This window comes from Lissotriton vulgaris, chromosome 1_1 (genome assembly GCF_964263255.1).
Source record: "Lissotriton vulgaris chromosome 1_1, aLisVul1.2, whole genome shotgun sequence".
In the NCBI taxonomy this organism is placed as follows: Eukaryota; Metazoa; Chordata; class Amphibia; order Caudata; family Salamandridae; genus Lissotriton; species Lissotriton vulgaris.
Genome location: NC_141685.1, coordinates 218,334,222 through 218,351,891, shown reverse-complemented (window position 1 = coordinate 218,351,891; position 17,670 = coordinate 218,334,222). Strand labels below are relative to the sequence as shown.

The 17,670-nt window shown below is 41.0% G+C and overlaps 1 protein-coding gene across 1 annotated transcript in view; it reads right to left on the bottom strand.

Moving 5' to 3' along the window:
- LOC147740928 (uncharacterized) overlaps positions 1 to 17,670 on the bottom strand; it is a 272,292-nt gene that overhangs the window by 233,057 nt on the left and 21,565 nt on the right. Inside the window, exon 2 of the mRNA XM_086936071.1 lies at positions 14,701 to 14,730. Coding sequence (XP_086792197.1) covers positions 14,701 to 14,730 — 30 coding nt within the window. The remainder of the gene's footprint in view (positions 1 to 14,700; positions 14,731 to 17,670) is intronic.

The window sequence follows — 17,670 nt, the reverse complement described above, 5'->3', positions numbered from 1 at the left end:
AACATATGTGGCAACGAGAACAGACCAGCCACGGAGGAGAGCAAAAGGCCGAACGCTAACAGCCAGATCTATCCCACATAAGAAACCATCCCGAACACAGAAAGAAGTCAAGGAGCTCAAGAAACTAATAGGCAACCTGGCACTAGACTCGTTGAAAGTCTCAAAGACAATCGGGAAAATCTGGGAGATGACGATAAATACGCACACCAAGGTCTCACACATCCAGAATCTTGTACTCCGACACAACAGACCAAACAGGACCAATCCCTTACCAAACGAAGAAGCCCTGGCCCTACTCCGATCCTATGAACAATCTGCTCTACGAAAGGAGGAGAATATCGAAATTGTACCTATTGACCCTAATAGATCGTCCAGAAAGAACGATAGGAAAGTAATCCACCACAACTTACAACATATCCAGGTAACTGCAACTGAAACAGAAAATGGAAAGAGCGCTAACTCACAGAAAACCCTGAACTGCCTACTACTTAACTGTTGTTCAGCAACTAAACACGCATCAGACATAGCCGCCCTAATCATTAATAAAGAAATCGACTTAGCCATCCTCACGGAAACTTGGCTCAGTGAATCATCCTCTCCTTCCATGGATCTCCTAGTACCACCACAATATAACATTGTCAGATTAGACAGACCGAGGAAAGTGGGAGGAGGTATAGCGTGTATTCACCGCTCAGAGATCGAGGTCAACAAATTCCAATCTGACCCTATAGAATCTTGTGAATACCTTGGTCTTAATGTAAGATTACCAAAAAATCAAAGCTACAACCTACACGCGTTCTACCACCCACCTGGAGATAACGCAAAGTTCACAGAGCATCTTATAGAGATTATAACGGCCAACTCTAACCCAGATGCCAACAACATATTCCTAGGGGACTTTAACCTCCACTGGGACGACGACAATGACAAACTAGTTAACTCGATCAAAGACTTCCTCTACGAGCTAGACCTTACACAAGCATGCATCCAGCCCACTCACTCACAAGGAGCGACTCTAGACTGGATTATTTCAAGAAACAAAGAGACATCAATCCTTGCTATAGACCCGTGTGATTGGTCAGATCATCACGCCATAACATTCACAATACCTACAATGAAAAAAGGCAGGACCGTGCAACCCCGTAAGTCCAAAAAATTGATACGAGATACAAAAGAAGCTAATATTGAACTTCTGGTCGAAAGATGTGAGAAAGACCTGAAGCCTTGTAACAACAGGCAGAATGTCAATGAGATGACGGATCACTACCTAACGTCGATCGATAAGATAGTTAATGACACATTGCCTCAAAAGTTAAAAAGAGTCTTGGAAAAGCCAAAAAATCCTTGGTTTAATGAGGCACTGAACGAGGACAGGCGAAGACTGAGAATGGCTGAAAGGAAATGGAGACAACATCCATCCTCCCCCGAGCTGAAAGCCCTCAGGAAAATAAGGAAGCAATATAACAAAAAGATCATCAACTCCAAAAAAGAATTTATAAGGGCGGAACTGGACAATGCCAAAAACAGACCACGAAAACTTTTTGAGATCCTAAAACAACAGTCTAATAAACTAACTAAAACGACTCAAGAGAACCCGAAAAATCCCATAAGCTGCGAAGAATTCTCCTCATTTTTCACGGATAAAACTAAACTGCTAGAAGTTGAGCTTACAAGTGCCGCTGCTAATATCACGACCTTTCCCTCATCTGAAAATGAGGCTAATGTGACCTCGGAAGATCTCCTAACAAAAAATAAGGCAAACTGGGACACATTTGAACTATACGACCAGGGAAAGATCGCCAAAACACTAGCTGTACTTAGACGAACAACCACTATCAAGACCCGTTACCGGCAAAATGTGTAAGAGAAATCAACCACACTCTAGTTCCGATCTGGACTGAGATAATAAATGCCTCACTTGCACAAGGGACCCTCCCTGACTGCCTAAAAACAGGGCAGGTAGTTCCCATCATCAAAAAACCGACAGCGGATGCAACAGACCCGAACAACTATCGACCAGTGACCAACATCCCTTTACTCGCCAAACTTATTGAGAAATGCGTGCAGGGCCAATTGAGTCAACACATCGCTAAGTTCTCATTACTTGATGACTGCCAATCAGGTTTCAGAACAGGGCACAGTACTGAAACCGCGATCCTACATATTGTTGATGACGCCCTACAAGCCCTTGACCAAAATCATGCGTGTCTACTGATCCTTCTAGACTTGTCATCTGCATTTGACACAGTAAATCATGAGATCCTGATGACCAGGCTACAAGACAGGATGGGTTTATCGGGAAACGTACTGAAATGGTTTAACTCCTTCCTGCAGAACAGGACTCAGCTATTCCTGGTCAACCAAGCAATCTCCTCCCCATGCCCTAACGCAATGGGTGTACCACAAGGCTCAACATTATCCCCAGATCTTTTCAACTTATATGTAGAACCCCTCACGGAGATTCTTCGAAAATCACAGATCTCCTACCATATGTATGCAGACGACACGCAAATATATATGAAGATCACCTGCAGTGACGACATGGACCTACTGAATGCAACTCTAAAGAAAGCGCTGCAATGGCTAACAACCAACCATCTGAAACTTAATGCCAACAAAACAGAATTCCTGTTAATCTCACCGACAAGGAGTCAACCAGAGGTAAAGGAATGGGCTAAATTGGTGACTGCGCTCAACTGCACTCCGACCCTAGTTAACTCAGCCAAATCACTAGGAATTACATTAGATGAGAACCTCGACATGAAAGAACACATCAACTCAATGGCTAAGAGCGCCCGCTTCCACTTGAACTATCTAAGAAAACTGAAACCCTTTATCTCAGAAGCGGATCTAAAACTTGCCATCCAATCGCTAGTTATTTCAAGGATCGAATATGGCTGCACCACGTTAGCTGGCCTACCGAAAACATCGACGGCACCCTTAAAGGCCTGTCTCAACGCAGCGGCAAGACTCATCACGGGAACCAGGAAATTCGACCACATATCTCCTCACCTGAAGGCACTAAACTGGCTACCTTATGAAGCTAGAATCAAAATGAAGATAGCCTGTATTTCCCACAAAGCGATCCACTTCAACACGCCTAGATATCTAGCCAAGAAAATTAAACTATCGGGAGGTAACAGACCAACCAGAAGCGCTAAAGAGTTGCTATTGAAGCCGGCCTTCTTCCGAAAGAAAAAGACATATGACCGAGCATTCTCCGGAGCCGCCCCCAGAGTCTGGAACTCAATCCCTCCTAACATCAGGAAGATTAAAAACACTGCAACATTTAAACGGGAACTGAAGAACCACATGATGAGTATATACCCTACATAAAGATCCCTACAGACTACTGGTGTGAACATTTATGCCAAAAGAGGATCAGACTCATCTTGAATAATCTGAAGATCGACAAGACAAAGGACTGATTACCGCGCAAACACCGGCTGTACACCTTACTGCTACCTCATATTTATATGATCTCTACACTGTATCTCCCACCTGAAAGATACTACCTATACCTTACTTTGTTTATCTTTACGATCCTCGCTACTATCTAAACTATCTCTACTCTCAGTGCTAACTACCTAGATAATTGTACTTACAATACTATGTAACCCTACCTCACCGAGCCGAATATTTGACTATGACTCAAGCTTTACGTTATGCACCTCTTAATGCTATGGCACAGGCGCTAAGAATTTATTTATCTAAATCGCCCTAGATAGTATATCACCATCTACCTCACCTGTTTTGTTTTGTTGTTATAATTGCTACTATAATGTCAATCTGTAATCGTCTATGTTAAGCGCTCTGATACCCACGGGTCTTGTTCGCGCTATATAAAACACTATAAATAAATAAATAAATAAATATCGAGTGGCTCCGGGATCTCCCCAGGGCTATACCAGTCTGTGGTTTGCTTGATCATCAATCGCACCTCTGCTCTCCCAGGGCATAACTGGTGCCACCACAGAGTATCTTGACTCCCTGCATCCCCTTTAAGGTCAGACACATTATCAACCATCACAGGATCCCAACCCCTAGTCCTGACACAAAGGTACACCACTGACTTACCTGGCCTTTCACCTCCCACCTCGGTGGGGTACAGACAGGCAACTAGTCCACCACAGGTGTGTCCAGGGATGCCTGGCTGTGTGCTGCACATGGCTGTCTGTGGTGTCCCAAGGGTGTCCAGGTGCACAACCTCTGGCCTCTTCAGGACAAGGCAGAGGCACCCTTGTTGCCCGTGTGTGTCAGTTCCCAGGCCGCACTCCCACCCGCTTCTGACTCTGATCTGGTAAAGGGTATACTGTCGTAATCTAAGTCCTTGCAGCGCAGGGACTCTCCCCATGCTTCAGCCTCTAACTATGACTTCAGATCAGACTGGGCCACCCACTAAATTTAAGCATATGCCCTAAAGGAGAAAAAGTAAGTAAGCTCAATTCCCTCAGTAAAGGTAAGTGAAGAGCCCAGCGCCGAATCAACACCCTGCGACGATGTCGCTTACGGGTGCCACAATCCTTCTGATCGAGGCTCACCCATAGGATTGTGGTGAGCCAGTAGCAGCCCCCGGAATGAGGTTGCTTGCAAATGCAGCCCAAAGGTGTGTGTTGTGGTGTTTATAGGTGTAAATAGTAGGAAGGGTGGGAGGTAATTTACATTTTATTGATGCCTTATTAATTAGCTGTTATTATTTAAATTATGTATTTAGTAATTAATTATGGTAATAGTGTAATTATTTTAGGTATGTGTTGTGGTGTTTATAGGTATAAATGGTAGGAAGTGTGGGAAGTAATTTATTTTTTATTGATGAATCAATAATTATTTGTTAATTATTTTAAATTAATTAATTAGTAATTAGTATTCATAACTGTACAATTAATTTCAAAGGTTTGTTGTGTAGGTATAAATTTTGGGAAGGGTGGCAAGTAATAAATTTTTTATTGATGAATTATTTAATTAATTCAAATTAATTAATTAGCAATTATTAATCATAATTGTGTAATTAATTGTAGGTGTGTGTTGTGTTATAGTGTTAAGGACTGTGTAATCAATGAATGTTTATTATCTTTTTTTATAATAATATATTTTAAATGTATTATTAATTACGCTAATTATGGAAATACATTTTAATAAAAATGTTGATATCTTTTTTATTGGTGTGGTGTTATAGGGTAGGAAATAAAATAATCACATTTAAGTTCTTAATAATTTGTTTGTTTGTGAATATTTAATTATTTTAAATAAATATTGTTTACACGTGTATTTATCATATTTTTTAATATCTTATTTGTAGGTTTTTATTATATGTAATTAAGATTATAATATGTTTTATGTTTATATATTTAATATATTTAATGGAATACTTTTTAAATATTATTTATTTATTTTTAAGAATATATATATATATTTATCAGGGTTTTTTTATGTTATAATGTTATTAGTAATTTTTGATTTTCTGCTATCTAATACTTTCCCTACTGTTTCACTCACTGGAGTGGGACTAGTAATGTGTACCCCTCCGCTATCCAATGCTTCCCGTACTGTTGCACTCACTGGAGTTGGAATAGTAATTTGTACCCCTCCGCTATCCAATACTTTCCCTTCTGTTGCACTAATTGGAGCGGGAATAGTAATTGTTACCCCTCTGCTATCCAATACTTTCCCTACTGTTGCACTCACTGGAGTGGTAATGGTAATTTGTACCCCTCTGCTATCCAATACGTTCCTTACTGTTGCAATCACTGAAGTGAGAATAGAAATGTTTACCCTTCCGCTATCCAGCACTTTTCCTACTGTTTCCACTCACTGGAGTGGGAATAGTAATTTTTACCCCTTAGCTATCCAATATTTTTCCTCATGTCGCACTTACTGGAGAGGGAATAGTAATTTTTACCCCTCCTGTATCCAATACTTTCCCTAAAGTTGCACTCACTGGAGTGGAAATGGTGGTAGGAAATAAAATAAATTCAGTTATGTTTTTAATAATTTGTTTGTTTGTGAATATTTGTGTATTTAAAATAAATAGTGTTTATAAATGTATTTGTTATATTATTTAATATCATATTTGTAGGTTTTTATTTGATGTAATTACCATTATAACATGTCTTATTTTTATATGTTTAATATATGTAATGGTATATTTGTTAAATCTTATTTATTTATTTTAAGGAATGTATCTATAAATTTTTAATTGGTATAATATTATTAGTCATTTTTGTTTTTCTGCTAGCCAATACTTTCCCTTCTGTTGCACTCACTGGAGTGGGAATAGTAATTTTTACCCCTACGCTATCCAACGCTTTCCCTACTGTTGCACTCACTGGAGTGGGAATAGTCATTTTTACCTCTTCGCTATACTAAATTTTCCCTACTTAGCTGTGTTCTCTTATATTAAGATTTTGAAAATAGGGTTGCCTTTGATAAGGTCGCATTGGCTTTTTAAGAATTGGATGTATATATTCTTCACTGCTCTCCCTCTCTCACTTACCTTCACATTTGCACATTGCTGCTCTCTTCCCTCCCTCCCTCTGGGGCACCTTCTCACGATTGTATTTAAGAATTGTGATGGTTCTGAACATAAGGACCTATTTTTTAACATGAAATAAAATGTTTAACATGATCACTATTGGATTCATTTGACTTAACAAGTGTTGTTAAGCTTTAAATGTTAAATTCAAGTCTGTTTACACTAGGACCATTGTTTCCTTGTACTGCATGTGTCTGTAGGCTGTGCCTCTCCTTTGGGCATACACAGTTTAAAGCGTCCACTTGTTTGAAACAGGACCCATAGAGCTATTCTGGACAAGCACTCCAGTTACATGATTCAGGCTAGACACATCTGCTCCTTTTCAAAACAGAGGTATATGGGGCCTCATTTATGAGAATTGAGGCATCGCTGCGTGAAAGCAGCGATGCGTCACTTCTCAGTGCGCACTCCTTGCAACATTCCTGATGCGTCATATTTAATGTATGACCCATCATGTTGCAAGGAGTTACAGATACGTCAGTATTTTGACGTATCTGTAAGCGCAAAAGTGATGCATTGCTGGAGTGTGTCACAAAAGTGACGCAACTCCAGCAATACTTCTTTTCACATGGGGCAAGCCCGATGTGAAAGGGCCTGCATCAGTCTTACGCCTGCTGTGAGGCAGGCGAAAGATTTTGACGCAACGGCGTCCTAAAAATGACACAGACGCATCTACCTAGATGCGTCACTTTGTAAATATGGCGCATTTTTTACACCACAGGTGCGTCACAAAAAATGACACACCGGCGGCGTAAAAGGGCTGCTCAGCCTCATAAATGAGGCCCATGGCTTTTAAAAGTGCTTTTAATTTTAGGGCAGCGCTGCAGTTGATCCATTTCTCCTTACAACCCATGTCCTCAGTCTCATATGTATCCAACTCAGTTGTGGTCCTGCCAAGCATTTTACAAGTTTTATCTCTGCCACTTATTTTATGGTGCTCTTTCCTCTATTTATACGGTGGTGGAGATGCAAGTAAGAGGGTCCTGCAGGGCCCCCTCGTGCCTCATGCCTTGTGGATGCACACAGGGGGGCACAACATGTGCCCCCCTGTGTGCATGCAAAGAAGTTCCAGCATGGCTTGCCCTTTCGAGTTCATGAAATGCTGGAACTTCCTTTGATATTCCAATTGATGTTCCTTTTATATAGGCACTGCTGTGTGAACGGCAAAGGAACCGCCCACCAAAGACAAAAAAAGTCACTATTTGCCGGGCGGTTCTCAAACGGGTTTAGAGGTGTATCTGTAGAGCGGACCCGCCACCGCACCATCAAACTCGTAACCTGGCCCTAAATAGACAGCATAAAATGCCCACCATCTCATTGGATACAAGGCTTATGTGAAACTGTTTTCATACCTGCTAAAGCTTTGCATATGGAACAAGAGCACACATCTTAAATGTACTGCCATCTTGTATTTCAACGGTGTGCTCTACACATTCTGCCTGAATACTGTTCAAGTAAGTGTAGCCGTGTTTTGAAGTTGGCATAGACAAGCCAGAAATACTGGAGGCAAGATGGCGACCGCGTTGAACCCGTGAGTTTGCTGCTCCTGCTGGACCTCTCAGGGTCAAAGGATTTATGGTGAAGAACGGAACTGAAGCGAGCTAAAAGTGAACAGTTATACAGAGCCAACGAGTTCGTCAATAGTGGGATCTTTACTCTTCCATGACCGTTTTACAAGCTGCGGCGGAGATACTGACCTGGACTCGGCACGCCGGACGTGGGCGTCTTTTTGGCAGCACCTGATCCGGCTTCTGACTCACCACACCTGGAACGCGCGCCGCCTGCGAGTGAAGCAAGGCAGCCCAGAGAGGGAGCCGAGCAGTCAACGGTCGGCGCCGGTTGCAGTACCGATTGCAGAGATTGGGCCGAAAGGTAGGAGAGCCCGGGCCAGGGGGTTGCCACGGAGAATCTAAATGGAGTGGAGATGGCGCCAACATCAACTACATAATTAGTTACTCCCACATCAAGAACAGCGCCGGCGCCAGCTTCAACCGCTATTCCCCCTCCCACTGTGAGTAGTAATGCAGAAGTTGATGCGCTATTGGACAGGGAGGGGGAGGCTGTTTGTACGCAGACATGTTTCGGTAACTAAAACTAAGGATGTAGGGAAGTTAAAGCCACAAAAAGCGGTCGGGGGTCAGGAGCAGAGGGTGTACAAAAGACTGTGTCAGCGCAAGTAATCCCTGCTTTAACCCCTGTCTCCACCCCTGGCTTAGGACAAAGGGAGAACAGAAATGAGCTTAGTATAGCTGTGAGTTCAAACAGCACTATTACCTCAGAGGGCACATCACTGGCTTTACCTCCATCGTTAAATACGTCTAATAGCTTCCCTCAGTCTGATGATAGTGCTCCCACTACTTCTACTATGCAGAGGGGAGGTGAAGTGGATTCATTCAGTAATGCTGACCCAGCAATACTTACTGGGGGAGAGTGATTCGATGGATTTCTTTTCCCTCTCAGAGCATTCTATGTCCTCCGACGAGGATTTAGCGGAATTATATGCGACACGTATAAGAACGGAGGATGGTTGCTTAGAGGAAGGAAGTGTGCACAGTAGCCTGAATGAAGTCATGGAGAATGATGGGACAGAGCCTGGTACTGTTCGCAGGATTTGTTTGGATATAAGTGGCAAAGAGAAAGAGAAAGAAGAGGCTTTGAATGCGGAGGCTGGACCCATTGATCTGGATTTAGAAATGGAGGATATTTCCTTGGGATTGATTTACCAAACCATGATGCAGCATAGAGAGGAAACGCGCGAGGACAGTCTGAGGGTACAGAATTCTTGTAAAAAGCTGCAAAATTCCGTGAGGAGGCTGGTAAAATCACATACAGAATTTTTGACTAGGGCTACAGAGGCTGAATTACGCATTTCTTCATTAGAAGATGAGGTGGCGCAACAATGAAAGACTATAGAAACGCACATGGCCACCAAGGAAGATGTTAACTGGAAGCTTGTAGACATTGAGAATAGGTCCCGGAGAAATAATTTGAGATTTTTGCAGATTGAGGAGGGGAAAGAAGGGTCTGATACTCGTGGTTTTATAGTCTCACTCTTGAAAGAAGCAATGCCAGAGGTTGAGAAATGGGATTGGGACCGGGAGGTGGAAAGGGCCCACAGATTCCCTTTCAGAGGTAATACACGAGATCAGAAACCACGAGCTATAATAGCGGCTTTCAATAGTTTTCAGGCTCGCGAGGAATTATTTATGAAAGCGCGTCCTGATAAGAAATGTAAGGCTTTCGGTTGTGAATTTTTTGTTAGACCTGATCTCTGCAAACAATCAGTTGAGACTAGATGGCAGCTAAGACAGCTTATATCACAATTTCAAGGGAAATGTGCGCAGGCATATCTAATGTTTCCTGCTAAGCTTAAAGTCATTCACAAGGATCTCACTAGATTTTTTATGACTGAAATTGCTGCCAAAGAATGTTTGTTGACATTGTAATTGTAATTGTAATTGCAGAGAGATATTGAATTGAATTGTTCTATGTTCAATTTTGATATATAAGTTTGCTCAGGAGTTTTCATCAGAATAGGGGGGTTATGTTTTATTAAGAATAATGGTAAAGCCCTGTAGGGGGACGGCAGGGGGCTGTTGGGCAAACTTGCATCACAGGACCATAAGTCCTAAAGCCTCTATCAAGGAAGAAGGGCAGGGTGGGGAAGGGTGGGGAAAGGGGACACTGGGGGGGTGCGAAATAGGGGAAAAAAAGAGTTCACGGCAAAATACATGGAAACAAGGCTACTTGAAAAGAAGTGTTCTGCTTTACTTATTTTTGTTTTTGTTTATGGGAGAAAGGGTGGTAGACAGATTGGCAAAGCTATGGGTGGACATTTTGAATTAAAATGGCGGGAAAATGGTTAAGAATCTGCTCAATGAATGTATGTGGATTGAATAATCCGATGAAAAGACAGAAAATTGCTGCAGAATTGAAATATATACAACCTGATGTCGTATATATTCAGGAAACTCACATTCCGTGGTCAAAAAGAGAGGTACTAAAAGATTTGGGATTTATATTAGTTGCTGCTTCTAGACAGACTAGTATGATAAGGGGGGTAGCTATATTAATTAAAGACAATTCTACAACTGTTAGTCGGAAGGCTGTGGACAAAAATGGGCGTTGGGCTATCGTAGAGTGTAAAAGTGGGGGCAGGCAGGTAACATTGGCTACTGTTTATGGGGCTAACTTGGATGACCCTGCCCCGCTGATTGAAATTAATTTGGAATTAGTTAATTTTCCACAGCCGATAGTGATTTGTGGGGATATCAATATAAATTTGTTGAATAATGCTGTACTGGAGCGGTATGGTAACTATAAAGGCCGCAAACCGAGAGTGTACAAAGCTCTTGTTAATTTACTACAAGATCAAGGCTTAATTGACGTATGGGGAAAGCTTTGTGAGGGGGATAATGGATTTACCTTTTATTCACATCTCCATAAAAAATTAGTCAGACTAGATTATTTTTTTGCCCCAGAAAATTTGCTGGAAGGGACTAATATAAGAACTTATCCTAGAATTACCTCTGATCATTCTCCCATAATGATTGAAATACCGAGTCAAACGAAGAGGGCAGCACCATCTATTTTTTCTTATGATCGGAAATTAGGGCTGAATGAAGAATTTAATACACATATGCAAAGTTGGATCCAATTTTTTTTTTTAATAATAATGGCACGGCCAATACTGGTATAGTCTGGGATACTTTTAAGGCGGGCTTCCGGGGAGAGTGCATTAGTTTCTCATCCTGGCAACGTAAAAGATTTAAAAAAATACTTGATAAACTATATGAGCTGCTGGCTAAAGCAGAGATTCTGTTAACTAGGGAAGTTGTTCAGGGTAAATAAGAGCTTTGTGAGGTTGAAAATGAGGTGGCAAAGGCTAGAGTTAATATTCTTGGCTTGTGGGATACGGAAATCGCAAGGAGATATTTAACATCCAAAATGCTAAACTATGAATTTGGTGAAAAAATAGGTAAAAGACTGGCGACAAGACTACAAATGAAGCAGACAGCCCTGAATATCAGTTCAATGAAAGACGCTCAGGGTAAATCGCACTCAGAACCGGAATGTATTCTCCGAATATTTCAAAGTTTTTATGCTGAACTTTATTCAAAAGATGATAGTTTAGATACTAATATGCAATGTGTGACAGAATGGAGGCAGGTTTGAAAGTTTTAGAACCCCTAATGGCAGACGAATTGGATTTACCAATAACTATGCTAGAGCTAGAGATAGCAGTGAAGAGTCTTGCAGTTGGTAAGGCCGCTGGACCAGATAGAATACCTGCTGAAGTATATAAAATGTTTTTCAATATTTTAAAGGATGAATTGCTCCATGTAATACTCGAAGCTCAGCAGGGAAACCCACCCATTACATGGTCTGATGCAACAATTGCGGTATTTTGTAAAAAAGGTAATCCTGCGGATAATGTCGGAGCTTATCGTCCAATATCTTTATTGAATGTGGATAGTAAGATCTATTCAAAGATTTTGGCCAACTGATTATCCAAAGTGGTATCATCTCTAGTTTCTCGACATCAACATGAGATTATCCCTAAAAGAGGAACTGTGGATCATATCAATAAAGTAATTAAATTGTTCGATATGGCGGCTGTAAATAAACAGAAGTTAGCGCTTTTTCTGTTAGACGCAGAAAAAGCATTTGACCGGGTCTGTTGGGATTATTTGTGGAAATTAATGGATAAAATGGGTTTTGGACACCAATACATTAAGGGTATTAAATCTTTATATGTCAAACCTACTGCTAAAATTTCGGCCATGGGAGCACTTTCTGATTCTTTTAATATTACTAGAGGGACTCACCAAGGTTGTCCATGCTCTCCGTTACTATTTGCTTTGTACATCAACCCGTTTGTAGAACAACTTAGGCAGAATCCCTTAATTCCTCCCTTTATAGTATCTGATTTTTGTTTTTCTGTGTTCGCTTATGCGGATGATATCGCAGTGGTTACAGACAGGCCAGACACTGCTATTTTAGAGATTGAGAGGCTGGCGAAAGAATTTGGAACTATAACTGGTTATAAACTCAATACGTCAAAGACTCAGATTTTATGTTAGGAAGCCATATTTTGGGAGGATGAGAGAGTGGTGGGGGAGGTTATTTACCTTGGGATATTGATCAAGACTAATGTGTCTGAACTGGTTGATGTGAATTGGAATAATGTATATGATAAAATTAAGGTTTCTCTTGAGAGATGGGAACGTTTATACTTGACCATCATTGGACGGACGAATGTCATAAAAATGAATGTCTTATCTAAAGTGCTATATTTGTTTCGGTCAATACCCTTGGAATTTCCAAAACCCAAGTTACAGGCCTTACAATCATTATGTGGAAAATGTATCTGGAGCCCTGGGAAACCAAGACGGGCCATGAAATTTTTGATGCTACCATTCGAAAGGGGAGGGTTAGGAGTACCAGATTTTTTTCTTTATTATACAGTTTGTTTTTTATTAAGAATGAGAGTCTTGACCATAGGGGAATCAACGGAGTTCATTTATAATCACCCATCAATATTTGAGATTTTGATAGGGCCACATGTGAGACAAAGCTTTTTTATTGAAATAGATGGCAGTTATTACAAGCGAACTCGATTCAAAGTATTAATAGGCGCCTATAAGACTTGGAAATGGCTGACTTGCACAATTGGAATTGGGAAGTTGGCCTATTACACTCCCTTTACCAGATCAAGATTATTGCCTACTATATTCCTGGATGGAATGGCCTTGAAATGGCAAAATAAGGGGGTGACTTTGTTGGGGGATTTTTTTTGGCGGATGGCAAGTGTAAATCATTTGTGGAATTAAGTGAGCAGTTTGGCTTACCCAGAAGCTATTTTTTTAAATTTCTACAAATTAGAGATTTTCTTATTAAACAAAAATTAAGTTTACAAAAGCACCAAGTTGTTGAGGGAATGAGTCGCCAGGTGAAGATTGGCAATTTGTACAGAATGCTTGTGGAGGATAAACCAGATGATATGGAGAAAATAAGGCTAAAATTGGGCAATACTTTAGGGGATACTGAGGTAGATATAGAAGATCTCATCTCGCTCTCCAAAGAAGTTTTAATGTCGGTTAATTTAAAGGCACAGTTTTTCAAAACCCTATTTGATTTATATTATACACCCCACCAAATGTCAAAATGGGGAGAGGGTTTTGATGGAAAATGCTTTCGGTGTAAAGCTTATCATGCAGATAGTTTACATATTTTCTTTTCCTGTCCCAGATTGGGGGGGTTTATAGAAGACATCGAAAAATGTATGTCTTTAGTGCTTAATGTTCGCCTGATGATTACTCCCTCTATGTTGGTGCTGGGGAAAATTCCTAATGATAACCCTGCTGATAGACTATATCGTTTTCGTTATTTCATTTTCTTTACAATGACTGTAGCACGAATATATATTGCCACAAAATGGCTCCAGGAAAATCCACCACTATTTCAGCAATGGCGAGCACGAGTGTATAAGTTATACAAATTGGAGTGGGGTCTAGGAAAAGGAAAAAAATCGGACTGAAAATCTGGGGGGCTTTTTCAGATTACTATGAAGATTGAGAATGCCATTTTAATTTCAATGAGATTATAATTATTATTATATATGTTTTGTATATAAAGTATATTATGGTCTTCGCTTTGGATGAAATGAGCCATTTTCCATTTGTATTTTGATGTATTTTTGAGTTATGATGATGTATTTATGCCGTGCACCAATATATTAAATAAAAATAGAAAAAGACAAGCCAGAAATACTAGTTTAGTGATGTTATCTTTCTACGATACCCCAATGTATTAAGTCATCAATGTCAAACATTATTCCAATGAGAAGAGCTAGGCACCAGCTCGTTTGCTGCCAACTAGAAGTTCACATAACTTTACGTCTCCTATCCTGCCTAATGCATTGCAAAAAATGTATAAATGAAGTCTGAAATTGGAGTGAATTTAGCATTATATGCTTCAATTTCCCTTTGTTTCACTAATAAATGCCTGTTTCTTTCCACAATTGTAGGGTATTCCTGTGTAGGTAGGAACTTTATATAAGTATTTACAAGCAGATAATCCTAACATCTGTCTATCATGAGTTACAGCTGAGTTGGAAAACTCTGCCTCCAGGTTTGACTAAACCAAATCGATATAGGTCAACATACCTCGAAGAGTCGAGCTGCACCATGGGGAGCCTGGAGAGGAGATAAGAAATAATGACTGTTAACATCAGGAGGTGGGAGAAAAACAGTGGAGTCAGCTGACACAATAATATTGAGATATACACCAGTAGAGAGAAGATCGTGGACAGCTAAAGAGAGATGCACTATCGAGAGGAAGAAGAAGAGAGAGCGGAGACAGCTGAGAAATTAGTGTTTGAGATTGGAGGCCACCACTCAGCGGATGGCAGAGAAAGTGTGAGAAATGAGACAAGAGACCTGCAAGTAAAATAAGAAGAAAATAGGCTATCAACAAATGAGAAGAGAGAGGGATCAATATAGTGTAGAGCAGGAACTGGAGGCTATGGGAAGAAGAGCAAGAGAGGGTAAGATCAGAAAAGGAAATTAGGGAGTGTTAAAGAAGGGGGAGTTACTAGAGCACTGGGATATTAACTGGAGAAACTGGAGATCTTGGATAAAAACATGATGGGAAAAAGGTGATTAGGAGAAACCTGAGATAGAATAAAAATACTAGAAAAAACATAGGAGTGCCAGCATTTGCTAGAAATGTCTGTAGAGGAGACTATAGACAGTGAGGAGAAAAGAATAGGAGCCTAGTGGGTGAGGAATGTTTTCTAAAGAGAGTTATTTGGAAAAGAAGAGAAAGTGCTTGAGGGCAGCATGAGAACAAGTGACATGGAATATGTGAAACTGTAAACACTTGAGGAGAAACAATGAAGAAAGGAGCAACAACAGAGACTGATCTTTAAGAATGGACACTGGAGAAATTTGTAGAATAAAAGGCAGTATCAGGATCCCTAAAGAGTATGAGCATTGGAGAAATAAAAGAGGAAGAACAGATATCTCTAAAGCTGCAGGAGAAAAAATTTACACAGATGAGTAACAGCAGCAAGAAAAACACGATATAGCATGTAGCATTTTTTAGGCAGTAGCACTATTGCCGATGACTGGCCCAGAAAGGTAGGGGGTGAAGAGTAGGGATGCAAAGGGAAGTAAGTGTGTATAGGGGTATGGCCGGGATGCCTGTTACCCCCTCCCAAAACAATCCCCAAGGATGGGAAGACGGACGCAGTTCTGAACTTTTGGAAGGCGGGAGGGAGTCACTCTCCCGGCCGTATTTATTAAAATATGAAACAAAATGAAAACATTAAATAAAAGTTTCATATCATGTACAATTTTCATTTATTACATTTCGATGAAGACATGTTCATTGGCTAACCTTAACAAATCTCTAATACAAAGGTTTCCTAGCCGAGTCTAACATCCTGCAAATGCATACTGTTATAAACAGAAGTCCATGAGCCGGGAATATAATCAGGTATTCTTTATTCAAGTAAAGTTGTTGAACAAGTTACCAAGATGGAAAGGTAAAACCCCACCAGGAGTGACCTCCTGGCCACTCAGCCTGCCTGCGCCAACTGCCAGTTGACACACAGGCTGAGCCCCCAACATTCCATGATGTCACTGAGGATTCTGGCAGTGACACCATGTGAGGCACAGGGAAAGGAGACATAGATGAATATAACACATCTCCTTTCTTTAGGGAAATTATAAAAGAGCAATTAGAATAAACAACATCAACACCAGTGTACACATCAACATCTGTGCACACCATACTTAGAAAATAAAGCATTTATACTGAAAAGGAGATATTAACACAAGATTCACAGATAATCAGTCCCATCCCCTTCCCTTGGGAAACACAACGCAACACAACCACCAAGAGGACTAATTCGGTTTCTTCTCCTTCCCCACACCTGTAACAGGGTATGAATCACCCTGTGAACTGCTCCGCCAACAAAACATAATAGGGTACACACTTGGCACAGACATCACCCACACAATAAAATAACCCACACACTATTTCGCCCACGCATCACAAACTAAACCAGAAGCCAAAACTGACCGCTAAATGACACTCACCACCCTAGTCAAACAACATATGACTCAGACCATCTTCAACAACTTATAAGGCACTCACCACTTAAATACAACAGCACGGGCACTCACCACCCAAATATTGACACTATAAGGCACTCACCACCCTAATACAACTCGAGGGGAACCCAATACCCCAAAACTGACACCATAGGGCACTTACCAGCCAAGACAAACAACAAACGACATCAACCAACCTAAACAACATACCTACTACCCTAATACAACTACACGGGGCACTCACTGCCCACTATAGACACTCACCACTGAAAATCCGACCCTATAGAGCACTTTTCACCCTAGACTTCAACATGGAACTCAGACCACCTTAAATAACACATACAACAGCACAGGGCGCTCACCACTCCAACACTTCACCACCCTAGACTATCAACATACAACACAGACCAACCTAAACCAGATATAGGACACTCACCATCCTCTTACAACTGCCCAGGGCACTCTCCACCTCAAAACTATTATAGGGCACTCACCACTCCAAAACTACTATAGGGCACTCACCACCCAAAAACTACTATAGGGCACCACCCTAAACAATTGTTCACTATAGGGCACTCACCACCCAAAATACTTTAGGGCACTCACCACCCTAGACAATTGTTCACTATAGGGCACTCACCACCCATTAAACTACTATAGGGCACTCACCACTCCAAAACAACTATAGTGTACTCACCACCCTAGACAATTGTTCACTATGGGGTACTCACCACCCAAAATACTACAAAGCTGTCCGCTATAGGACATTCACCACCCTAAACTAACAACATTCAACACAGATCAACCTAAACCAGATATAGGATACTCACCACCCAAAATACTATAGGTTACTCACCACCCTAGACATAGGACACAGATCAACCTAAACAACATATAGGGCACACACCACCCCAATACACTTGCATGGGGTACTCGCTACCCCACAACTGACCACTACAGGCACTCACCAACCAGAAACTGACACTATAGGGCACTCACCACCCTAGATAACACCCT